The following is a 26,960-nucleotide window of genomic DNA, read 5'->3' as shown; positions in this document are numbered from 1 at the left end:
GTTTTGTTTGGTATTTCGTATTCAATGTCCTCTGCTCTGGACCATGCAACTTGAAATTTTAGCTGAAGTGAGTCCTCTAGGTGAGCAACAATTACACGGTGGATTGCCGTAGTAGACGCCACCAAATGCTACGCTGCAGGATAGAACCATACATAAAGACAGATTATTATTTACCAAATAGCCCTAAAAGATCTTCTAGGTCAAAATAGCATGTTTTATTTGTTTTGATGATTACATGTAAGAATATGTTTTTGGCATACTATACAAAGGAACCTGTGTTTGGAGTTCATGGTGCGCTTCATATAAGTTGCATTAGTAATTCCTTATGCAGCACCCTGTCATTAAGTTCTGAGAATGTAAAGCTCAGAGATGAAGAATTCTGAGAACTACAAAGTAAGAAAAGGGATTTATGTTCTAATTCCCTAATCCCCTCTCTAGATATGTATCTCAGCAGTAAGAATCTTGCCCAGGGGCTACTAGAGACTAATGTATTTTATTATTTCATCACCTGATATTTAGCATTGCAGTTTGTAAGTTCATTGTAAAGGCAAACTAGAGGCAGATGTTTTTGGCCCTTGGAGATCTGCCTCTGAAATTCACCCCACAAACCTTTGGACCAGTATTGCCCTTTGAAAGTAAACAGCCTCCACTGGATAGCAGAAGACTAGTGCGTGTTAATGTAGGGAGCCTATCCATTAGGTACAGCTGAATACCAAGTCAGATGAAGATAAAACCAAAACCTCTCCCATATATACACATGGATTGCAGAAAGTTCATTCTCATGCATTGCAGGAATTAAATATTTTCTGTATGAGCTGTATCTGTTATGCCAACCGCTGAATAGCATGGTTTAGCTATATGAAAGTTAGACTGTTTGTTTAATAAAATCATCTAGACTTCCTCTACAGGCAGTGGAAAGAAGGAACTATCTTAGACATCTCTAGACAGACTTTTCCTCCGAGGTGCCTGTTTCTACATTGACTATGAAAGGAGCAACTATTTTCCAGTAAAAGCCTGATTTTTAGACAACAAGATTTAGGTGAGATGAGTCCCTTTGTATTATTAGCTGATCTTCTATTTTTATGCCAAGCTATAAAATGAAAATATTAAACAAAGTTTGGTTCCAGGACTGCTTATGTGGAACTCTGTTTACTTTCTTCCATCCCAATGGTTCTTCCACCAACACAACCATTGATATTGCTCTTCTGCCTGATTGCCTGTTTAACTCTCTATTCCAATCCTGTGCTGGGTGAACTTTTCTGAATGTTTTACTGAAGCCCAGTTAGAGTATTCTGTCCTTGCTGTCTAAAACATTACCTATCTTGCCAAGCAAAGATATCAGTTTAGCCTGTCATGAGCAATCCTTGGGACCCTGTTCCGTTTTCCTCACTTACCACCATGGTTTCAATAATTCTTTCCATCAAAATCTTTTTTAACAGTTTGCATACTAATGATTCCATAGTAACACATATTGTTTCCCTCCTCTTTAAATGAATGGCATGGCATTTACTTCTCGCATTACTGTATCACTTGATTCTGAGTAGGGATCTTTTTATTTTAAGTCAGTTACAGTAGTCTGGCCATTTCTGGGACTGGTTCATTCACTGTTCAGGGCCAGAGATCATTGGCTGTAGTGGCCTCCACTTCTGTACATGCTCCTAATGTGTCCATCCTGCTGTTGTCTCCATGCTCTGCACTGACATGAAACTGAGGCTAAGGCTTCATTTATTACCTTTTTGCTTGTTCTTTTTCTGTTTATACCTAAGAGCTTGCTCTTCTTTGGTTTGACTTCCTTTGCAAAATCTACCTTACCGTAAGTTGTGGCAGTTGCTCCATAACCGCTGCAATTCCAGACCTCCAAGAGCCTGCTTTTCTTGTAGATCAGTAATTTCATTTGTCACTTTGTGACCTCCTTCTCACTAGCCAGCTTCTGTTTCTGTGGTTGTTCAATACAAGGCTGAATCTCCTTTCTGACAAGTATCCCCATGTATGAAATGCAGATTGTGTGTTATTTTAGGTACTTTAGTTATAAAGATATTCCAGTCCTCTTCCTCACTTAAGTTCCTGAGTTTTTCAGTCAGTTCACACGGTTAATTGATTCCCTCGGTTTTCCAAAGTCTGTCATTTTGTGAAACATATAATGTATCTGGATAACAAGGTAGTAATGGGAGCAGACTCCAGGTTTTTTTAGTTCATATTTTAACATTAAAACAGTGCATCCTAATACAGATTAAACCCAGCACTGCTGCTTTCACACTTATGCTTTCTGCTATTAGCTAAAGGATATTAAGGTGGCAAAAATATATTTTTTGTTATAATTTTATGCACAGTATGGATATTACAACTCAGTTTCCACTCAATTATGATTGAAGTCCTATCCAATTTGTTCTTAACGAAATGGAGATAAGTTTTAGCAAGCAGCATCACAAGAAATCTAACAGTGCCACAAAACTAATATGTCTTCAGAGCTTCTTTAGCATTTAAAGACTCATGAATCGCTTGTTCAGACTGAGGAAGAAATAAGTTACAAAGGTGACAAATGATTTAAAGCCTTCGCAGAGTTTCCAGCAGAAGCCTTGAAAGCAGGGAACTGCACTATTTAAGAGAAAAAAAAATGGTTCAATATGTTTCTGGTTTGTCTCAAAATGAGATTTTACCATTTTCAGTGAAAATTATTAAAATTTATAATTATCACATTAAAAAAATTATTACTGGGTATGCATTTTCAAGACATTTAACTGGAAATAGCAGATTTTTGCTAATGAGATTCTGACACAAATGGAATGCAGGGAACAAACTCTGAACACATGGAGAGATGCTGCTGAGCTGGATTAAGCAAGAAAGGGAGACTGGGTCTCCCGTTGTGAATTATTGCAGGTTTGTGTAAAACAACCATGGGATTCTTACAATGCTGCTGGTTTTTCCCTAGGAGATTATGGCCAGATTGCAGTCCAGTGTTCCATAGTGATGTTGCAGAGGTCAAATATACTTCTTATACTTTCTTTTGAATGTAATCTGAAGATGTAGGAATCCCTTAAGAAGAAGCAGTTAAAAAGTCCCAGATTTCCATCTTTACATAGAGGTGAGAAACCCTGCAAAAACACCTACCTTCCACGTAGAAACCAGTGTGTATGCATGGTTCTGGGTGTCCTCTCAGTATGTATGTCATGAAGGGGTTGGCACCCACTTTTTTTGATTCTAGATGACTATGCATCACCTTGGGTTTTGTTTTCTGTCTGCACAAAAATGCCTTTTACAGAGACCTAGTATGGCCGACTCTTTCTTCAGGCAGCCACCCTTCCAGCAAATAACCTTCTTTTGACACAGATCTCTTCTTCCATTTTTTAGTACATTTCAATGACAATTTAATTCCCAGAGATCAGTCCATTAACTCTCAGCCATGGTTGATAAATTCACATTGGTTTTGCAATACGCTGGAATCAAGATATGACACGTGGAGTATCAGAATTTGGTTTAATTGAACAAAGGCAATACAGAGCTCAGCACAGCCTGCCAGATCTCTCCAGGGAGCTGGGCAGCTGACCTGGCTGTGCTGTTTCTGGAAGCTGAGCTGTGCAGGGTAAGGCCAGCTCAGGTGTGTCAACTGTGATCTCCTTCTTTACTGCAGCAAAAATGGAAGCAATGTCAAACTGATCAAGAGTTCTCATTCTGAACGTGTCTTACCTGTAAAAAGATTTATGTGCTTCAAAGTGGCTTAATTTTTTAAGCTGTACCAGAAAAATATCTGATAAAAGATATTACGTCTCTGCAGTTTGTCTTGTTTATGTTACTGAAACAACTCAGCTACAGCAAATTGCAGCTTTATACTTCGGCAGAGATTGCCCATGTAAAAAGAAAGCACTTCACCAGGCAGAGAGTTTTCAGGGTTCTTTTTAGTAGGAGAAAAACATAACCAGTAGCAGATTGGAGTCAGCAGTACAGCAGGAAAGAGAACAAAGCAAAGAACTGTGAATTAATTTCACTGTGAGAAGAATCACAACAAATTATATCACTTGTTTGTGAAGATTTTTCTGAATATTTTTTTCAACCATCTTTGTCTTAAGTGAGATTCTATAGACTGGTATCCTTTTGTTTTAGTGTAGTGCCGTGCACCGTGGAGTTTTGGTCCCAAGGAAATGTGCTGACACTGTCTGACAACATGCTGCTCAAAAATTTAAGAGTTAAACAAAAAGGATTTTATTGCCACTGAAGCAGTTGGGGTATCACTGTAATTCCGGAGGGTTTTGTATGGAAAAGAGTGTAGTACATCCTGTGTCATGGAGAATACACACACCAGACTTCATCAGTATTATTTATAAGTTGTGTTTGGAGCTTCCCCACTTATATGTAATGCAACTATCCCAAGCTAACGCTGATAAAGTGCCCCAGCTGTATCTGGGACATTCCTCAATTGTGGAACACCCTTTCTGAACTGATTTGCAAGGCTCCCTCCCTGCATTCAAATTCCTCCTGAAAAGCCCCCCCTCTTTTCTGTGATCTGTGAGACGTGAGCTATTCAGTAAAGTCAAAAGGAAGAGAAAACATATGATGGTCCATATATCTAGTTGTTAAAAGTGAGTCAAAAGTGTGCACAGCACACGGTTGTATGGGTTTGCTATGTAAGCCAGGGGCTGAGTTGATTTAAAGAGAGTACCTGATGAAGTTTGCTGCATTTAAATCAGACAACTTAAACATTGATATTACGTTAAGAAACGCCAATTTTGCATGTAAACAGTTTCTTAAAAAGATATAACAAATAATTGACTTAAACACTTTCAAAGACTTATCTGTTCTCCATTTCATCCCTTCTCATTTCTTTCTTACTTTAAATTTTTTTAATAAGAACTGTGTCTGTCTGTATGCTTGTGTGGTTTCTAGTAAGTTGTAGTTGCTAATAGAAACAAATAATGCAAACAAATTCATATACCATGGGAAATGAGTCTGTTCCACACACCCCATGATATTACAGAGAAACTATTCCAGACATGTTTAAGAGAGTTTTTAACTGTTCAGTGAAATGGTGATTTGTTTTTCTATCTCCAGCAAAAAGGCCAAACTTCTTAATTACCATCAATCCAATGAGAACTCATAAGGTGACCTAAAAGTGGCTTCTCTGGGCATGTAGAAACCAGTATTTTGTAACTGTTTTAAGCTTGTGCTGTTCATCCTGCTGGGAGGAGGAGAGTTCCTGTTCAAACAGTGTTAAATTCTCATATTCTGGCCTGGAGGGATGCTGTCACAGGTGCAGGAGTGACTATTGCCTATTTGCGTCCTGAGCTGTAATTTCAGAGGCAAATTGCACAGTTGAGGAAAAGAAGGAAACCTGCCTGAGATAGGTTGATTTATTTTATAAAAGGGCACTAAAGTAGCTCATTAATGTGGAATGTTAAAAGCACTCCCAGCAGAGGAGAATTAGGAGCCAGAGTGCTGTCAGTATGATGAAATAAATAATGTATATTCAATCAAGTAAGGGAAATATAAACTCTACCATGTTGCACTTCATGTGTACAAGGTCCATTGTCATCCTCCAAATGCTCGTTAAAAGGCATATTCCCATAAGTGTACAGAGTGGCTATAGCTGAGCAATATCTATCACAACGTAATGTAACCAGCATAGAAGCCCTCTGTGGAAGCACCGTTAGACTTTTGTAACTCCGAAATTTCAGGGGGTTGACAGGAAAAAGTTTGGTGTGAGAGAAGAGAGAGACTAGAAAAACAAAAAGGACAACCAGAAAAATCCAAGCCAAAACAATGCAGTGGAGAAGGGCTGACTGAGCCATCTGTTAATGACAGAAATCATTGCGCAACTTTAGTTTTCACTCAGAACTTGATTAAGACTGGGTCATTCTGGCTGACATTTTCTACACTGTCTTTTCTGAGCTGATTCCTTTTTTAAAGGAACATGATAACCCCAGATGGTGGTGATGTGCCATTTCCTGTTCTAGTTAAACTTCTTCAGTCCTCATTGAAAAACAAATGCAGTTGGAGATGTGCTGGGCTTGCCATCTCCATTTCCTCCATGATGGTTAGCTCTTTGCTAAATTTTTTATTCAGTCTGTTACTTGACATTCCAAAGTGGAACGACACCTGGGTTCAGAGCCCTGTCAGGATGACGTTGGGCTCCTGTCTTCCCTGTGTATTCGAAGTATTGAAAAGGTAGTGAAGTTTTATTACTTAAATTTTAAAGATCATAGTTGACTCTGAAAGGATGACAGTGTATCAGGAGTTACAGTTAATAGGGGTTCTGTCAAGAGGTGTAGGTTGTTTGCTTGTAAAGCCAGATTAAGTTCATACTTGGTGGTGGTATATTAGGATCTTGTGTCCATATTAGTCCTGTAAGAACAAGGGCTGTGCTCTGGACTGAGGCCTTTGGAAATGTTGAGATATAAATAGTCAGATTCCCACCCTGAAGTCTTTGGTGGCTGAAGAGAAGACTGTACCTGTCTAGTGTAGTATCTTTGGTAGCAGCCTCTTGGAAACTATAATCAGATGTCTTTTGGCTGTTTTTTCCCAAGAGCTGAAGGTACTTGTTGCACACAGAAGTCCATCAGGACTGTGACTCACACATTATATGGGCAGCATGAGGACTGCAACTTATTGGGTAGTTTTTGAAGAATGATTGTTTTTTTTTAATTTAATTTCATTTCACTGGAATTTGTCGCCTTGTCCAATCCAAAATGTTTCAGGGGGACTGTGATGATTTAATGGACAATCTGCTAGAAACCCAGGAGATTGCTGGGACTCGGTCCTGCCTGTCGAGTATCTGGGTGCCAGTAGCCTGCAGTTACCATAAGAGGGGGCTGCCCTTGGCCGTGCTATCTTCAGGTAGACTCTGAGCCCTGTCAGCCAAACCTCCAGGAACCTGAATGCCCTCTGCGCTCTTGAACTCTCCTTGAAAATACAGCAATGCATGAATGGGTATGATATTCTAGGACGTCAAGACCATCCTCATTTTCGTGGACAGTCATATCACTCCTTCCGTAATAATCAAGCCCTACCTACAGCTAGGTACTTTTTTGATACCCCTTACCTGTATTTAGAAAAGTTAAACAGATGGAGACTTTCAAGTGCCCTCTTGCAAAACAGGCTTACCATTTCTTTGATTAGCTCTATTCTGTACTTGTGGAATTTGATCTTTACGTTTCTGAAAGTGCCTGATGAGAACTGTACAGGTGTTCCAGACGAGGTCTCTCTGGGGCTGTGTGCAATTAACATTCCTGCTGGAAATGCCTCCAGAATAAATTCATTGACAGCTTGTATGCCCAAAAGGTGGGGCTGACCTTTGTGCGTAAAACAAAAACTATTATGAAGCCCAAATGAGACTTGAGCCATCCATCAACTTTGTGCGTGGGTCTTCTTGAATATCACCAAACCAGATTATGGACTTTTTGTTTGGGAAAGTAGCTGTGATAGAGTAATGAGGGAGGAGTGTTTCACATCTTTGATCTGAGGAACTTTTAAAAATAGTTTTTTCTTTCTGAAACTGAGAAAAATGCAGACTGAACAACACAACTGAGTGAGGACTAAGAATGATTTGCAAGTGTCAAGATATATCCTTCCATGTGGTATTTCCACTTGATTTGTTTTTAATCACTGATAACAAGCTGTACATAAGAATCAAAATAACATGTTTTTATCTCAACACTCCTCGAAATAGGACATGCCTTTCTGGTTATTCTTTTCCTACAAATAGTGACATGCTTTGGGGTTGGTTTTTTTTCCTTTGATTGAAATATTTAAATATTGAGAACTTACTTTCTCATTTACTTTTGGAATATGGAAATAAGACTTACGTTCTCAATTAATAAAACAGATCGAAAACTGCAGCTTTTGCAGCTGTATTTCATTCTGCTCAACAGATACAATGTGTGATTTTAAAAGGGTGGCACATTCATTAGGGCAGTGAATAAGAACATTTGCTGTATCTCTGTAAGCCTGGCAGTTCCCTGCCTCTTGTCAGCTTTTTATTCTGTTCTCTCTGTCACTCTAATCCCCTGTCCTGCCTACTGAATTGCAGCTTCTTCCATTAATCCACTTGCTCTGGAGCTCTCTCAAATTTTTCTGAAAGGCTTTAGAGAAAATCCAAGTCTCACACATATTACTCCAACTGCTAATTCAGTTTCTCCTCCTTTAATGCTGTTACCTGCATCAGAAACACACATAATTTCTCTTTCCTCTGTGAAGTATTTATCTACGTCCCAGGGTTGACAGTTCTCTGCTTTGATCATGGTCTCTTCAAATCCTTTACCTGTTTGCTATCTCCTTCCAGGCTCCTTCAGGAGAAGGGGTGACTCCGTGCCATCATGCTATTTGAGCTCGGTTCCCTCTGGCCTTTCCTCTTCCTTTCCCCAAGGCTGATTTTCAGTTTTCGTGTATTTCTTTTGCCCTCTTTTCTCCTCTTTTCTGCACCAGCTCACACACTGAGCGGGTGCTTAAGCATGCCCTGCAGTCCCCCCTTCACAGAAGTCAGCATTTAAGAGGAGCTGCGGAAGTTTAACACCACACACACCTCTGTTACACCTCTGGCGTCAAGTGCCTTCTCTTAGGTGCCTGCTCAGTCCTGGCTCCTGCAGACCTCCTTCTTCCAGACCAAAGCGAAGACCAGTGTGTAGGCACAGAGACCTCAATGAAGTGGAGGGTCTATGTGCTCACTTTCTTTTTGCCAATGATTAACCAAAACTTTCCTTTCTGAACCTTGTGTTGAAGCCTACTGCCTGACTCACCTGCTGCCTCTTGTGTTAACTTAAATAGTCTGGTGGTGAGAACGTTTGCTCTTGGGCATCCTGGAAAAGAGCGACAGTTTCCTTATGCTATTGAAGAGCAGTCAGCGTACAGCTGGGAAATGTTACCCTTCTCAAAGGCGAACTGACAAACAGGAGTTGATTTGGCAGCCTGTGATTTCTGTCTGTCATGCCTTTCCCTTTCCCTGTAAAGCATGCCAGCAAGTGATGTGTCTTTCCCCTCCGCTGTATCTTTCCCCTCCACTAACTGGAATGTAGTAGCATCAGTGATAATGTCTGCTGAACTGGTAGTGGTCTAGTTCATGGGCTGGGGAAGGAGGAAAAAGGCCAGGACCTCTGTCTTCTCCCATGGCATGAACCCTCTGTCTGTTTCATCCTCTTCTGTTATGAGGGATCCAGTAACAGGAAGAATTGCTTGTGGGTTTAGTCAGTGGTGTTTTTCATTTTAATACCATTTTCAATAAGTATTTCAAGTAGCAAGCTTAAGCATCCAATACTTTTTTTTTCTGGAAATCGGGTATTTTTTACATTTTGTACCTTTTTTTTGCTTTGTAACTTGTTGGTAGCTACTTACCTGGCTGCAAGCCTTGCATGTTCATAGACCTAGCAACCAGTTGATGACAACGCAGTAAAGCAACCTGTGTGCAAAGTATGAGTACTGCGTGTTTCCTTATAGAAAGACTATGGGCTTCAAACCGCTTAATGTCTTCATTATAAAGACTTTTAATTAAAAAGCTTTTGCAATTAGAATCTCTTTTCTGCTTTGAGCCCTTTTTTCCGTCTCCTTTGATAAGAGAGACATCTCATTTTGAAATTCTCTATAGTCCCCCACTACAGCTGAAGAGCAGAACATTAACCATCTGTCAGCATATCTTAGTCTTTGGGAATAATTCAATAATTATCTTCAAGTGCAGTTGGTGATGTTACACATTTGATGAAACACTTATGAGGGAAAGTACTTTAGGGAAATAGACCTTCCAGTGTGCATTGTAGAATCGCAGGCAGCTTTTTGTGTTTTTTATTACCTCTGAAATAATTGTGCTCTGCTTTTTTATTGCAGTATCTACTAGAAATGAAAAGCTTAATTCTGCCCCCTGAACATATTCTGAAGAGAGGGGACAGTGAAGCAATAGCATACGCTTTCTTTCATCTTCAACACTGGAAAAGAGTAGAGGGGGCATTGAATCTCTTACACTGTACATGGGAAGGCAGTAAGTAATTTTCTTTCTTTAAAAGGAGCTAATAAAATATTTTTATTGAATGTCGTGAGAAAATAATAGCTTTTTGTGAAGTATGGTACGTGGGAATTTTGGAGTTCAGTTGTATCCTCACCAGCACTGAAATACTTGAAAATCAAAGTGAAAATACAAACTTCATTTAATGAGGAAAAAGGGTTCTGCAGTCTTGGATTTTGTTTTCTGTGGGACACTGAACAAAACTTTCCATGTTCTTTGTGACATATTTCCTTACTCATGGATAAGGGAATTAGTATTTTACCTTCCATATTCCAGAGTTGTAGAGATTTGTTTGTCATTATTTGAATGCTTTGATTTTGGGAAATTATGAAAGTGTCTTATAAGCAGAAAAAAAACCAAACAGCAATAACAACATAAAATACTGTTTTGTTTTATACTATTTGGTAGTATTTAATTGACAAACTAGAGTGAGTCCAGTGGGGGACCACTAGGATGTACAGGGGGCTGGAACACGTGAAGTAGGAAAAGACACCGAGTGAGCTCGTTTAATTTGACCTGGAAAGGACATCTGGTAGGTGAAGGAAGGATCCAGTTGCTGTCTTCTTCCACCCAGTGGAGAGATAATATGGGAGATAGAGTCAACGTCTTCTCAGAAGGGCACGGCAGAAAGACAAGAGGCAATAGACACAAGCTGCAGCAGGAGAAATCTCATTTAGACATAAGGAAAATATTTTCAGAATGAGAATGGTGCTGCACTGGAACAAGTTGCTGGTAGGTTGTGGGATCTCCATCCCCAGAGATACTCAGAGCTCAACTGGACGTGGCCCCGAGCAACCAGACCTAACTTTGAAGATGACCCTGCTTTGAGTAGGAGGTTGGAGTCATATACTAACCTTCTAACCCTGAATTATCTTATCCTGTCTTTGAGATGTGCTCTTTTCAGCTTCCAGAGAATTAAAAAGTGCCATTTAGAATCAGCCACTGTGGGCTTTTTTAATGCATATTTTTCTTTCTGTAATCTGGTTCCCCTTTTCTGCTCTGCTTTCTCTGTTCTCCTTTAGCCTCTCCATATGTTAGTATGCCACCATTTTTTTTCCTTCCTCTGTTTGCTGTTCTCATTTAGATTTGTTATAAAAGATTAGGTTTGTCATCATGATTTAATACCGCCATTGTAAAAGTGACTTACTGTCTCAGGCACCGTATTAAATGGCCTGAACTTGCCTAATTTGCAGTGTAGGCTCCCTGCAATGGCTTTATTTCTAGGTGTATAGAACACCTTGCTCAGTAATCCATGTGATTGCCGCCTGGGATTTGCCCTGCTGCATTGTTCTCTGTCCTACCTGCTTGCTCTTTTCCTGTCATTTCTCCCAGTCTATTATTTTCTCTGTCATAGCTTCCTTCCCAGTGGCTTATTTTCAGTGGTTTGCGTTTCTTCTCTTTCAGATGCTTGCAGAAGTCCTTTAGGCCAAGGCTTATTATTCCATCATTATGGAGCAGTATTTTTCAGGGAATCCTGAATAGATCTTCTTTTGCTTTGTCAGACTGGGGAGACCCTAAGGGGCTGTTTACAAGGTCCAGCTTTTGGCACAGGAGGCTACCTGCCCAGCAGTCATCCTGCCACATGGGCAATCTAATCATCTGTGCTTGAAAGCAGCGTAGGGCATTCCAATCCAACTACATCAACTGATTTGTCTCCTTATTACCACGACAGCAATCTGAATATGTACTTTATTAGCTAATATTTGTATAGTAGCCTGTAAAGATGTAAATTATTGTTGTTGCATAACCTCTAAAGAAAAACTCATAATTCATTTTGCTCAATGATTTCAGAGAGAGATGAACAGTGCACCAATCCTCAAAAATTTTGTTCAGATTTTGCTCACGCATAGAGACTCCTATGGGTTTTAATGGTTTCCAATAATCATAACTTTTGGTCCATATCTTAGGCTGGGTAATATTCTTTACTGATATAGTGAACTATTTATGTCACTGTCATGTCCTTTACTTGCAAAAGGTTTCCTTGGCATCTCTGCACAATTGTAAGTTAAAACCACTGGAAACATGACAGAGAAGTTAAACTTAATTAAATACTAGTTCTAACCAACAATCTACATAAAGTACATGGTCAGTTGCCCGTACTTTCTTTCTAGGTATTTATGTACTTTGTCCTTAAAGTGTACTAAGTCAGTGTGCTTAAATAACCAGAAGTCTCACTTTAGTAGCTTGTATGTAGAAATTTAATGCCCATATATGATATGCTGTTTAGTTCTGACCTTGTGGGAATTGGGCAGAATTAAGTACACTGAGTCAGTCACTTGGGGGGTACATTTTGGATACTTGTGAGGAGAATAAGGTCACTCCTAATTAAGACAGCCTCTAACAGAATTTATGCAGAACTGTCTTTGTGATATTTTAAACTCTGAAATTCTCACAGAGTGTTTTTACCAAATTGCATTTGACAATTGAGAAAAGTGAGGTTATAAAAATAATGATCATAATCAAACTGGAATGTTCGTTGTTTCCTGCTCTGTTTTCATTTGATCAGTCAAAGTACAGTTTTATTCATAGTACAACTGAAACAGCCCAAGTGAAACCACGTTATAAGTTGCTCTGGGTTTGGCCCAGGTGCCCTGGACAGAAGGTCTGTAGTTTCAAGTGTAGTTTCAAAAGAGTCTGAGGTGCTTGTTCATCACCGTCAGTTTCTAAACTTGTGTCATGTTTCCTTTTGTTTACATGAAGAGGAAAAACCTAGGGGTTCTCAAATACTATGGCAGCTTTTACAATGAGCACACGGTTGAATGGCAAAGTGCCTCTTTCTTTGCTACCTGCACTGATTAATGTAAAATAGGGTCGGATAATACTGTAAGAGTAAGGCAGAGAAGTACTTATGTAAACACAAACTGATATAGATGAAACAACACTTTCTTCCATGGCTGATAACCTTGCTAAATAAACTGGTTTGCTGTAAATTTTCTGTATTTGGTCTCATGTCAAAGATGACTGTTTAAGTTCAGCAAAATCTAGTCAGATATTTTTCACTTGTTTTGTAAAAGCAACATCTTTACCATCCCTTTTTATTTTCATTAGAATCTTAATACTACTGTGATTTAGGGTAGGGCATAAAAGACTTGGTTGTCTGTTTAAATATGAAGCCAAATTGGAAGGAAAAGCTTGTGTTAGTGATTTTGAAGTAATGAGCATTGAACATCCCTCCATATATGTTTTTGTCCAGACACTCAGGTTTGTTGCATGTGAAGATCATAGAAGGCTTGGATTATTGTATTTGTACTTGGCTTTTGGGGATGCTATGGAGAGAGGGGGGTTAATATTGGAAGAGCATTACAGCCCAGGTTGGTTTACAGTCTTTGAGGATTTTTGCCTTCTTTACTATTGCTTTAAACATAGTAATCAAGAATAAATACATACATAAAATTGCACAAAAACTACAGCCAGAGTTATTTCAAATGCAGTGAAAATGCAACGGAAAATATCAGGGTATTGTGAATTTTAAACCAATTCCTCGGTTGCCTTGTGAGCAAAAGATAACAGAGTGTTATCATGTGGCAGAGGGCTGTAGTTAACATCTAAAATATACGGTGCTTCTAGGACATCTGTTGAGGAAAATATTGCTTCAGTGACTGATGTTCATAGGAACAGTGAGAATAACACATTGATGACATTTTAACAGTGAGAATAATATACAGGATAATGGAAAAGGATGCCTTGATTGCAAAACTATAATTCAGTCAAGTATTCTGATGTTTCCATAAACCACACTCAGATGGCCTATGACATCATCACCGTCCAGATTTAGTAATCCATTTCCCTCCCTCTCTCTTATTATTTTCAATTTTAAAAATGGGTAAGATTAAGTATTATTTAATCCATGACCTGAAGATTTATATTGGAAACCTGACTTGATCTGCTACATTTAAAAAGAATGCATGCGAGGAACCTGGTTTTAATAATTCAGTATTAATCATTGATTGCCAAATATAAAATGAAAACATGACTGTGTTGGAAAACCGGTTCTCTGGGCTTGAGCTGTCAGTGTTACCTGGTCTGCTGGGCTGTGATGGGCAAAAAGTAGTGTACTTTTTTCCATGCAAAACTTCTGTTATGCTTGATGCACAGAAACTGCGAGTATTGGCTTGAATTTACAAGCTTGGCTGGTCATTTTTATAGGCTATACCTGTTACATCAGATACACTTCTTTTCCCCTGAAATTTTAAAATTCTGCAGCTTAAAAGCATAAGACAAAATGTGTAAACTTGGCTATGGAATTGTAAGTACAATGGGCTCTGATCATGCAAACGTTTATATATGTGCTTGTAATACAGTCTCACTTGACACTCAAGAGCCTTCTCCCAAGAATAAAAATAAACATAAGTGTTTGCAGGATTAAAAGGTAAGTGTAGATTTATATTTTGGCATTTCATTAAACAATTTATGTGCTGTTTGCAACCAAATATAATTGTTATGTTTTATCTATGTTTGTTTTTCAAAATAGTAAACCTAGTTAAGTATGTTCAGTTACTGCCACACTCCCGGTAACTTCTGCATGGTGTTGTTTTCTTTTCAGCTTTCAGAATGATCCCCTATCCACTGGAAAAAGGACATCTTTTCTACCCTTACCCTATTTGTACAGAAACTGCAGATAGAGAACTACTACCGTGTACGTTCAACTTTTATCTTCTATTGTTGACATCAAAGAATCGTTTACCTGAGTCTTGCAGCGCTGGTCTCCATTGATGATGCCTTCTAAATTGAATACACTGGATTAGAACAATTGGGTTGACAGTGAGTCTCTGGAGCTCCCTTGATGGTTTAAGAGGCAGCTCATAGCCATAGTTGATAACGAGTGGCTATCATTATTGTTGTTGACAGTGTAGGGACTTGGAGAGAGATTACTGAAGAGATAAAAATCAGTTAGATCTTGTTATTCTCTCTTGCCAAGACACTGGAAAATATGTCTGATCTTTCATCTAGGGTAGCATCCCATCAAACCAAAAGCACAGTGACCCAGCCTTGTTAGTCTTTTGTAGAAACAGTAGCTACTTAAATTCCACGGCGAGATCAAACCTGCTTTAGGACAACTGGATCATTGACGCAGCTATTATTCTGACAGGTTATGCTGATGTTTTCTGAAAAGCAGTCTTAAATAGGAAGAAAGGGTTTTCTTCATGTAATGGTGTGCGTGCTGTTATGAAGAGGTTGTGAAATTACCTCAGTCATTTATTATATATGTTTATGGAATCTATTAGCAAAGTGCCAGCAGTGTTCCTAGTGCTCTGCAAGATGCAGATATAAAGACAGATCCAGCCCTTGGGAAGTGTTACACTCCAAGCTAATGGGACGTCTTGCAGTGCATGCAGGGAAGCACAAGAATGCAGAGGAAGAGCCGAAGCAGCCAATCTTGCAAACAGTTATGCTTCATTCGCACATGTTTTCTCACTGAAGTCAGAGGGACTTCGTGTGAGCACAAGTGAAACACATAGAAGTGTGGAGGGGTTTGCAGGCTCAGGACAGAGGAGGCAAATGCAGGCTGATCCAAGGAAGGAGATTTTTCTCTCACCTTCTCTATCCCTGAAGAAAGAAGAGAAAACTGTTCTGGAAAAAGTAAAACGTAACCTGCTTCTGCTGTGAAGGCTGGTTTTGAGGGCATTTGCACTCTTTGCAGTCTTTCGTTCAGAGCCTCTCTGGTTTGGGCTAAAAAATGTGTTGCCACTTTTTATAAGCCTATGTGAGTAAACATTAGGTGAGAATAATGCAGTGAAAATCCACTCATTGTGAGTCTTTCCTTCACAGTACATTCTCCCTGATATTACACAGAAATCCTTGGCAACTGACAGTATCTCCCCACCCCATTATAATCACCCTAATTGTAACAACACCTCTTAGAATGCTCTGCTTGCTTTTACTCAGAGGGATGCTGAGCTGGGGAGGGTGGAGCGTCATGAGATTTAGAAATGACAAAGTCATGCAGAATAGCTCAGCATTTCTTTTTAGATGCAAAACTGATTGTTCTTGTCAAATGTTAGAAGCGAGGGACTCTTTAGCAGCATATGCAGACAGTCGCGTTCTGCTCTGGCAGTTATGGGAAATGCCTTTCACTGCAAAATCTCTTGGGTTTGAGTAGGGAAGGGTTTAACATACTGTGACAGACACAGGTCGGTTAAAGGGGTTTTGAGTACCTGTCCACACCCTTTAATTGCTTGTGTTTTAAAGCAGAGTCAGCTGGAGTTATATGAGAACACTAAGATCTGTTAAACTATCCGAATTAAAAATATCAATCACAAAACTTTTGCCGTGACTGTATATCAGACCAGAACAAGTTTGAGCCTGTGTCAAAAGCCAGTGCAAAAAACTGAGCACAAGAAATCTTAGACTTACGAAGTCCATGATCTGGTATTTCCCAATCTCTAAATTTAATTTAAATCAAAGAGAAGTTGCAAATTATCAGTGTTTTTCTTTTTAAACTGAATGAAGTAGCAGCCCCCAAAATTATACCTATTTTTAGTTTATAATATTTTAGTTTAAACTCATGAATTCCTACTGTTGGTTTTGGAAACGGCTACACTCTGGACGAATGCAGTCAAGGATATTGTCCTGTCGTGTTGCTGGATTACCCTGTGCTTATGTTGTCTGCAAGTACGATGAGATGAGAGCTGGTCACTGAAGCAAAGAAAGTAGGCAAAATGGAAGAGTACTGTTTTGTCCGTACAAGTAGTCATAGCATCTGAGTATATGGGAAGTCTTGAGGTTGGTTCTGTATGAGAAAAAATGTTTCAAAGTTTGCATTTATCGTGACTGTATGGACTGAATGAGTGAAGCAGGTAGATAAGTGCTCACCAGACCTTTTGCCACCCCAGCCAAATTTTCACCTTGAATCTGAGCCATTGTAAAAGTTTAAGGGATATATTCTTCCACTAAGATACTCCTTATCCTCTTCTTTTAGCCTTCTCAGTGCTGCTTTCTCCAAAGCCCGGTGAGCAATTTCTCATACCAGAGTCGAGGAAATTCCTGTGTTCCTTTTAGTCTACGCTAACAAACACCTTAAAATTTCACTATTAATTTAAATTTCAGGTTTTAACACTTTAAAAAGTTGTCTTGTTATAAGTATTCAGAGAATTCTGAAACCTGAATTTAGAGTACGTGTTTATATGTCCTACTTTTAGGATAACGTTTCTTGGTTCCACAGCTTGAATCCTCAGAATTTACTGTTCAAAGGCTGTAGTTTTACAGCCTGCTTAAATCGATGTACAACCATGCTTCTGCAAGGTTGGTCTCACTGCTGCTTCAGGGTGCATGTTTCTCCACTCTCTGTGTATCGGCATTGGCAAACATGCATCCATGTGGCTAGTGAATGACCTGCGTAAAAAAACTGGATGTTTTATTTTAGGTGAATTTTATGGGGTTAGTTGTTGCCCAGCTGTTTTATAGTTAGTGCTGACACAAAAGTAACATGTACATAGGACCAGAGTAAGCCAGAAATACAATCTTTGGATGAGAATTACTTGGCAGAGAGATGACTGACACAACAATAATGTTGGCCTAAGATGTTTCAGACCTCCTATGTGTTTCTTCCTTTAAAAGCATCTGTTAGTGTCTCTGGCTGTTTTAATCATATAAGAATGTTGGTTTGGGTTGTTTTTGTGTTTTTTTTTACATGTAGTACATTCTCCTTCCCATCTTTTTTTCTACAGCATTTCATGAAGTTTCAGTTTACCCCAAGAAAGAGCTTCCCTTCTTCATCCTCTTCACTGCTGGACTATGTTCTTTCACAGCCATGCTAGCCCTCCTGACACATCAGTTCCCAGAGCTTATGGGGGTCTTCGCAAAAGCTGTGAGTATTCTCTGCTGCTGCTCTGTTACAGTAAATGAAGACACAGATGCAGGAAGAGCTGAGCTAAATACTGCTGGGTATTGAATATCTGCATATTCAGTAGTATAAATAAAACATCAAGAGATGTCTGAGCAGGGGGGCGTTGGAACAACTGTTAAGGGAGCTAATCAGTAAAACACACTACTGGCTGTCTTTTCTGGTTTATATGGCTCTTTTGTTAGGCTAGATCTCTTGTGCCAAAAAAAGGCTTGGTCAGAGAAGGGAATATCTGTGCTTTCATATATAATCTGATAAAATTAACTAATAATGGTTTGCAGAACCCCTCTGTTTTGTGTATAGCCATAATGACTGTGCCGTGCTTTCCAGTGCAATAGAAACTATTAGTATGAGCACAAATAGAGTGCATGGCTAACCAGGGCAAATTTCTGTGTTCTTTCCCCAAACTGCCATGAAGGAAGTAGTTTCAGTATTTTCCTTATAACTTTTCTTAACTACATCCAGGGAAGTCTCTGCTAATTCTGCTTTTTTAATCCACCAAGGATTAATAAATTCTGGAGGATGAGGGGGAAGGGCCGTGAATTATGCTAAAACACATTTTTGTTTTTGCACAACCAAGAACATCACTGCTCCAGCGCGCTAGGATATGAAAAGTCCACTTACAGAAAAGTTCTAGAATAATAAAAAAGCTTCCTCTTTCTCCAAGAAATACTAAATATCCTCTGTTGCAATACATTTTTTTCAAATGTATTTGTATCTCTCATAGGTCCTGTGTTTCCAAAATAGCCTCCTGGCCTTGTTTTTAATGTCTTTGGTGCTTTTGATCTGGGGGGCATAAGAGGTGGGGTGGAGAAGGCAATGCTGAAAGCTTTGGCAAATTCCAGATTGTAAATACTTTCAAACTCCTTTGCAAATGGCGAGAGACTCTCTTTGCAAGTGAACGAGGTCTTTTACCACCCAGGCTTGTGGGTGATAGAGATCCGCTACAGCAACAGTTCTTGCATCGAGAATTTTCTTTCATTAGCTCTAGGAGACAGAGCGTAAGATTAGCTGTAGGAAAAGATACCACTTCTGTCAGCAAAAGGTGCTGAAACGTACCTGAAATATTATTACTTCCTCTTGTTTCTTGAGTGTATATATAGGAATTTGGTGGACAATAAGTGTGTAACTCGGGCATATGATCTTAAACTTCTTTGTAAAGCTGATTTTGTGGTTTTTTCCTGAAGTTGAAATGCATGACCGTTGTTTGGGGGCTTTTTCAATGTAATCTGAAATTTTCTGTTACTGTCACTGTTAATGACCCCAAATCTGTCCCCTTCAGCCTTGTTCCTGTGTTTGTCAGCCTTGTATCCTGAACAAAGATTATATCTCAAGCTGGCAGCATGATGAGATTTTGTACTTAGTGCTCCTGCTACAGGCAGTGAGCTACTGGAATTGGAGAAAATTGGTAGCATGTTTGCATAGGCCTAACTCACCTGGCTATGGTTGCTGAGTGCATTCAGAGATACCAAAAGTTGGACTGATGGTGTGTTAGTAGCTGTTTCTCCATAGTTTGGAGCTTGCAGGTTCCAAAGCTGTCTGGGGAGTAGAGTCAGACCAGAAAGGTCTGTTTCCCTGATGTGTAAGTGCAGCTGCCATTGGTATTAATAGAATAGATACCCCAAGACTCCGTGATTATTAAGTTCTGCATATTGGAGCAGTTAAAGCTCCTAGTTAGTAAAATAAGCACAGACAAATACAATTGAAATGTGGGCTGCATTACATGCATAAAGTTGGCAAGATTACTCAAGATCTCGGAACATGTATGGATGCAGTTAGTATATCAGTTAACATGTGACTTGTTTTAGCTATATCTTAATCTTCATAAACCACCACATGCAGCAGCTGTGTTGTACATGGGAAGGGCAGAATTTAAGCCTGTGACATTCATTTAGTAGCTCATAGAAAGGTTTTGATTCAGAAGGCTCGTTTTGTTGTCTCCTCTGGAAAAAGTAGCCCAGGTGTATGAGACTGAATAAAATCATGGCAGACATCTCTCTGAAATGCAGCTGTATCAGAACAGAAGAGAAGAGCCTGCCCATCCCTGGCTTTTCCCTTTCAGTTTTAGAGAAAATTGTTTCATAAATAATTAATTTCGTAAATAGCTAAAAGATGAACGTGCTGACTGTTGCTGTTATGTGCATTGAATTACCTTTTCCTGTATGCTTGGTACTCACTGTGATGTGGTATATTACATTGTAAAACTGTGCACATATGCTTTAATTTTAATAGGTCAAAATTATACCTCCTCTTATGCCTGCCAATCCGAAAAGCATTGCACAGATGTAGTATCGCCATCATGGCCCAGGCTTACGTTACTGCAAATTTATATTTACCACATTTCACAAAAACTGAACAGGCTGGCATGATTGAGTGTTGAGAACTGGCTTTGAGCTGTCCTCTAGGTAGCGTCTTCTTGCACCTTTTCTATAGCCCACTAACTCAGACACTGAGTTCTTCAAGGCAGAAAAAGCCCTTGAATGCTGAGGACTATTTCCAAATGTGAGACTGCCAAAGGTGGCCTGTGCCACTGTGACAGTCCCTTAGGGCAGCCCGCTTTTCCCCGCTGGATGCAGAAGACAAAGCTATTTTAAAGCTACTTTTCTCTTCTGGGAGGTTCAACGTGGGGTGCAATTCACCAAACTCCCATCAGTGCACCCATAGTTTAGAGACAGAACGTGCTCTGAACCCTGCCTGCACTTCTGCAGCAAGTTTAGAAAGTCCCAACTGCATCCAGCCAATTCTGTGATGCTGTACCTGGAAATAAGCTTGACTCTTCCCATAATGAAATTGAAAGAAACCAGTTCTTTAATTATTTTGTCAGTCTGAATATAAGTAACTTCAAAATGACAGTAGATCTTGGCATTTTCACTTGGTTACGGAGAAGAATGTTCATGGCTTGTGGTTTTAATTTTTGTTAGCCTTTCTAACAAAAGGCCTTTTCTAACAAAAAAGGAAGTCACTTAGGATATGAATACAAGCAGAACAAATTTCTGATTGCCTGGCTTGGATAAAATCGACAGCACAGTGTTGGTAGTATTGAGTTTCTTTCATTGTCATGCAGAAATATAATAATATCTGGGAAATGGTTAAAAATATGTAAGTGCAGGTCCTTTGATAGCATGATAGCAATAAGAATGTATCTTAAATAAAATCGAGAGTTGTATTAACAAGGGGGTAACTATACAATTCAAGTCAACAGTCACGTCTAAAAGTGTAGTGCCTAGTTAAATTTTTAAAATAAGTGAAACTTCAGGAAGACTAATTTTTCTCTGATTTGATTATTTTGCTGGAGATCACTGACGTGATCTGTTTCAGTATTTCCTGTATGATGGATGGGACCTCAGTTCAGCAAGCAGGTTTGCCCAGGGAGATATTTCATCTGCTTGGACCTCTACAGACACTGAGGCAGAGAACATCTAGGTCCGATTACAGGGACTGAGCAATAAGTAGTCAGTTCCTCCATGCAAACACCAACCACACAGTAGAAAAACTAGAAAAGCTTGAAAAAATACTTTTGCATATTTGTTTTAATCAAATGGTGCTATTCAGAAGGTGCTACTAGAAAGCTGCTTTCTGCCAGCTTTGAAATAGCCAGGTTGATAGTTTTCTTTTAAAATACGTAATAATAACAGCAAACTTTTTACAGGTCTCCAATCACCAGTTCTGCCACCCTGAATTCTTACTCTACTGCTGGTGCTGTTTTTTTCTGTTCCATATGGAAAAAAAAGAAGTCAGTGTCAAAAGGAAAGGCAAAAAAAATTAAAAAAAATTTTAAAAAACCCATATCATGCAGACTAAGCCCTCCTGGATGCTGCCATGTGGAAACAAGCCAGATAGGCATCTGCCAGTGGTGTTTGAGGACAGGAGCAGCAGGACCTTTCCAAGGGCCAGATATCCCCAGCACAGATGTTGTTGTACAAGAGAGTAGGTGGCATCCTGAACCTCTTGCTGTCAGCAAGGTTTTGCTTAGGCTTCAGTGAAGCCAGGCTTTGGCATCCATGAATTTAAATGTATTTTGTAGACCAACTAATTTTCCAGGTGGGGAAAAACTTGGCTCATTTTAAGCTACAGATTACTTTGCTGAGTTTGTTACAGGATACAGCTGACTATTTCAGCAACAAAATTCCTATAAATTGCAATAAAACTTACTATCAGGCAAATTATTCTTGTTTCATTGATTTAAAAAGTATGTAATTTGCACTGGTTACAAAGCTGAGTTTTATCCAAGTACATGTGATGGTGCAATCTTACCACATAGATTAAGTGCTGCTCAAAGAGCAGAAAATATCCTCTAGTGAGCCTTTTGCATTTGGCAAAATTAAAGGGACTTATTTATTTAAACAGTTCACAGCTTAACCAGAGGGAATGCTTCTACTTGGGCTGAGCCACTTGAAATAGTAATAGCAAACTCTAAGATTAGATAAGTCAGCCTTACATTAGAATCATAGAATCATAGAATCATAGAATTGCTGAGGTTGGAAGGGACCTTTAAGATCATCAAGTCCAACCTTTAGCCTACCCTGACAAAAGCCACTTCTAAACCATGTCCCTAAGTGCCCCATCTACCCTTTTTTTAAACACCTCCAGGAATGGTGAATCCACCACCTCCCTGGGCAGCCTATTCCCTTTCAGTGAAAAAATGTTTCCTAATATCCAATCTAAACCTCCCCTGACATAACTTGAACCCGTTTCCTCTCGTCCTATCACTTGTCACCAGGGAGAAGAGGTCAGCCCCCATCTCTCTCCAACCTCCTTTCAGGTAGTTGTAGAGGGTGATAAGGTCTCCCTCAGCCTCCTCTTCTCCAGGCTAAACAACCCCAGCTCCCTCAGTCGTTCTTCATAAGGTTTGTTAACTCAGCTGCGATTCACGTTACACAGCTTACCTTTAGCACCACAACTGAAATACTCTGTTCAGCTTCAGTTAGAAGAAGTTTTTTCTTTGACCAGTGCTTATGACAAAATCTCATTACCAGTGATGGTGTTCCCTGGGTTTCCCATGATGCACAAGTTGTCCATGATGTAGTCTGTATTGTATGCAAACATGTCCAAGAGGAAAAAAAGAATTTGAATGCTTACTATTGCCTTTAAAATGTATAAACAACGTAAACATCATACTCTTTTTACAATTAAACTCTGCACAGAGCCCATTTTGGTAAACAGTGAAACCTTGCGGGCATTTGCTTGCATGGTACCGTGAAATGGTTATAATCTCTGGCTGTTGGATATTGAAATTTTGAAAAGTTTTAAAAAGAATCATAGAATCAGAATCATAGAATTGTTAGGGTTGGAAGGGATCTTAAAGATCATCTAGTTCCAACCCCCCTGCCATGGGCAGGGACACCTCCCACTAGATCAGGTTGCTCAGAGCCCCATCCAGCCTGGCCTTAAAAACTTCCAGGGATGGGGCTTCCACCACCTCTCTGGGCAACCTGTGCCAGTGTCTCACCGCCCTCATGGTGAAGAACTTCTTCCTAACATCCAATCTGAATGGACCCATCTCTAGTTTTAATCCATTCCCCCTAGTCCTACCATTACCTGACATCCTAAAAAGTCCCGCACCAGCTTTCTTGTAGGCCCCCTTAACATACTGGTAGGCCACTATAAGGTCTCCTCGGAGCCTTCTTTTCTCCAGACTGAACAACCCCAACTCCCTCAGTCTGTCCTCATAGGAGAGGTGCTCCAGCCCTCTGAGCATCCTCGTGGCCCTTCTCTGGACACGTTCCAGCACGTCCATATCTCTCTTGTAGTAGGGGCTCCAGAATTGGACGCAGTACTCCAGGTGGCGTCTCACAAGAGTGGAGTAGAGGGGGAGAATCACCTCCCTCGACATGCTGGCCACGCTTCCCCTGATGCAGCCCAGGATATGATTGGCTTTATGGGCTGCTAGTGCACACTGATGGCTCATGTTGAGCCTCTCGTCCACCGGTACCCCCAAGTCCTTTTCTTCAGGGCTGCTCTCAAGGCGGTCACTGCCCAGCCTATATTGGTGCTTGGGATTGCCCCGACCCAGATGGAGGACCCTGCATGTGGTCTTGTTGAACTTCATGGGGTTGGCATGGGCCCACCTCTCCAGCCTGTCAAGGTCCCTCTGGATGGCATCCCTTCCCTTCAGCGTGTCAGCCGCCCCACACAGCTTGGTGTCGTCAGCAAACTTGCTGAGGGTGCACTCTATGCCACTGTCCATGTCGCTGACGAAGATGTTAAACAAGACCGGTCCCAGTACGTTTACCATATATAGCTATGTTTCAGCAGCACACAGACCTGTAACAATTTTTTGAAATTGCATTCGTGATTAAGTTTTAGATCCTTAGGAGCCCAGGTTAGAGACCAAGGCCATATCTGTATTAAGTAATAAAATACAGTTTGTTCTGTGGCTCCAAAAGCAAGTGACATATCACAGTTCGCGTCTGTACCTCTAACCTCTCCCTTCAGAGGCAGGATGGTCCCATCCTTGCTGGCTGCTGGGAACTGTCCCTGCCCTGTGCTGTCCTCAGACTCTGCCCGGGCTGTGCTGAGGAGAGACTAACCAGCACGGCCAGAACTGTGTCAGGAGCTGTGCTGGTAGTTCAGGAGTGTGGCTGGGGCAGGTCTGGTCCTGGGATAGGTAGAATTACTCTCTGGAAGTGCTTAGTTCTCTTCAGTGACTACAGGGGAACCAGACCCCGATGTCTGCATTCTTTTAAGTGCCTGAAGATATATGGGACAAATTCAGAACATGAAAAGGCATGTAAGTGTATTTATATATAAAGTCTGATGCTCTCTTTTGTCAGGAGAGAGAGTTCTTTGGGGCAAGAGAACACATCCAGCACTACTTCTGCTTTAATACTGTCCTACCAAGCAGACTTCAGATACACATCAGTGCAGTAAATGGAGTTTATATGTTTTATGCTGACTACAGAGCAGTAACTGAAACATAAACCTTTTGCAGCTCTTTGCTGATCAGTTCCAAACAGAACTGTTTTATTTTTATCAAAGTCACATCAGCCTAAATGGTTAGAAGCCACAGGGTTCACAGTCTCGAGGTGGCTGACTGCGCGTTACTGCACTCTCTCATACACATATAGGGCCCCAACGTAGCTGTATGTAACGTTTACCGTTGACTTTCAATTAATGTAAAGGACAGTTAATACGTAATTCCCAAAATTTTGGGAGTGCTTTGAGTACCTGAGTTTGAGATGTGTAGCTGGTAGTGTTTTTTACCTGTGATAAAATAGTCTTTATTCGCTTGATTTTTGTCACATATGTCTGTCCTAACATTATTACACTGAAACTTCTTTCAACATTGCTGACTGTGTTCTGTAACAGAGGGAGGATGTTAAGATAAATTCCAGTTGGTGATGCCTCAGTGTATACAGCAGATCTATAGATAATCCAGAGCCATTTTAAACCTGAATCTAAAAGACACACTTTTTGTCTGTGAGAGGTGGTCTCGCAGATTTTGCTGTTCTGAAAAAGCCTCTCTTTCTTTCAGTAGGTTTTATTTTGAGCTTTTAGTGGCTTCGGTATGAGCCTGAATCTGGGATGTGAGATGTGGGAAAACTTTTGTAGTTCATCACTTTGATCTTCCTAAAAATGAGGCTTTTGCTTTTCTGCAAAATCGAGACATCTGTATATATGTAAGGCTCAGCTTTTGGCAGGAAGTCTTTATACGTGAATTATGCAGTTTTTATTATGCTGGAGGATTTTACAGAGGATCACAGCAGGAGTTTCTTGTCTTATTGGACAGCTTGCTTTTGAGGTGTATTGTCTCTGGGGTTTTGATCTGAATGTGTATCTGGTTTCTTTGCAGTTCCTCAGCACCCTCTTTGCCCCTTTAAATTTTGTGATGGAAAAAGTAGAAAGTATCCTGCCCTCCAGTCTGTGGCACCAGCTGACGAGGATCTGAGGGAGTACGCCTGCTGACTGACTGCCATGACATCTTCTGTGCCAACTTTTCGTTGACCACAAGAAAGCATGATAAAAAAAGGGAAGCAGTTCTAAGACTTAAAAACTCTTCATGGATTGTCTGTTCTCATATAAAAACCGTTTTGTTGTACAAAATACATTGATGTTAGGTTCTATTATATTTTGCCTTCAGAAAAGAAAAAGTTAAAAATAAACTTTTGTGTATTGCAGCATTGCTGTCTTTTGGCTGCTTCTTCAAAGCTCAGATCGCACTTTGTGTTCTTAAACATGTCTGGTGTATCTGCTTCACCACAGCTAGGGCTAGGCTTTCCGTTCAGTTAATGAAAAAACACTAATAAGTTTACAGTTAAGCAACGGTATCACTGCCTTTTCTTATGCAGTTCAGTTAGGGTCAAGCCCTCACCGCTGCGGATGGTCTAGACGAGGCTTCCAGACAGTTAAAGCTCTTGCTTAAAGCAGCTTGAGGCTCTCCAGGCAGTTTGGATGGCACATCGGGCTTCTGATTCCCATCCCTGCACAGAGGTCAGTTTTATCCTCATTTGAATTTTCAGAAAGGCCACGCACTTGACAGATTCTCGTCACACCACTTTATTTCAAGTTATTTCAAGTACCTCCAGAAGCTCCATGCTTTGTTCTCTGTCTACGGAACAAAGCGTAAGTAATGGCAGAGAACTGAAGACAAATTTACCTGTAGTGAGTGATCGTTGCATGCATGCTTTTATGTATTTCTTGCTGAGTTTTTATTGCATTACCAGTAATTTTCAAGTATGAAAAAGCAGGTACTTTTTCCTGTACAGATTTAAACATCAGCAGTATAAGCTGTTGCTTGAGACCAGAAGCTCATTAGCAAAATTGATGTTAGTTCATGCACAATTAATAGAGAGGTTGGTGTTTTGTCGTTAGTGCTTACCGCAGGAAATCTTACCCATGTGCTGTGAGAGGTTTAGACAAAATACTCATTTATAACTTAGCCACTGTAGATGGAAACTTCCTGCAGACGCCTCTGTTAATGCACGAGGCCAGCTCTGAGATCAAGAATTTGATCCGGAAGTTGAAGCAAATTGTCCTATCTGTCAGGAATTGAAAGTGCATCCTTATAAGTGCCTCAAGGATATTTTTTTTCAACTCCTCTCACAGATAAGGAAGCATAAACCCGATGCAGCTGATCAAAAAACACCACTTCGCCAGTTCAACTTTGCTGTTCTTGTAAAACTGCTGGGCAGCTTGAGGGAC

General features: G+C 40.1%; 1 protein-coding gene across 5 annotated transcripts in view; it reads left to right on the top strand.

The window, feature by feature from the left end:
* The window catches only part of ST7 (suppression of tumorigenicity 7), a 152,217-nt gene extending 126,281 nt beyond the window's left edge, over nt 1-25,936 (top strand). For 3 of the 5 annotated variants that reach the window (XM_074602188.1, XM_074602077.1, XM_074602169.1), the window contains exons 12-15: nt 9,802-9,952; nt 14,520-14,612; nt 17,644-17,783; nt 25,612-25,936. In XM_074602188.1, coding sequence (XP_074458289.1) covers nt 9,802-9,952; nt 14,520-14,612; nt 17,644-17,783; nt 25,612-25,707 — 480 coding nt within the window. In that variant the 3' untranslated portion in view covers nt 25,708-25,936. The remainder of the gene's footprint in view (nt 1-9,801; nt 9,953-14,519; nt 14,613-17,643; nt 17,784-25,611) is intronic. The other 2 variants (XR_012589278.1, XR_012589284.1) reach the window with 1 other exon arrangement.
* Nucleotides 25,937-26,960: the final 1,024 nt, after the last annotated feature.

This window comes from Larus michahellis, chromosome 1 (assembly GCF_964199755.1).
Source record: "Larus michahellis chromosome 1, bLarMic1.1, whole genome shotgun sequence".
In the NCBI taxonomy this organism is placed as follows: Eukaryota; Metazoa; Chordata; class Aves; order Charadriiformes; family Laridae; genus Larus; species Larus michahellis.
The sequence above is the reverse complement of the archived record's forward strand: the minus strand, read 5'-3'. Positions and strand labels throughout refer to the sequence as shown.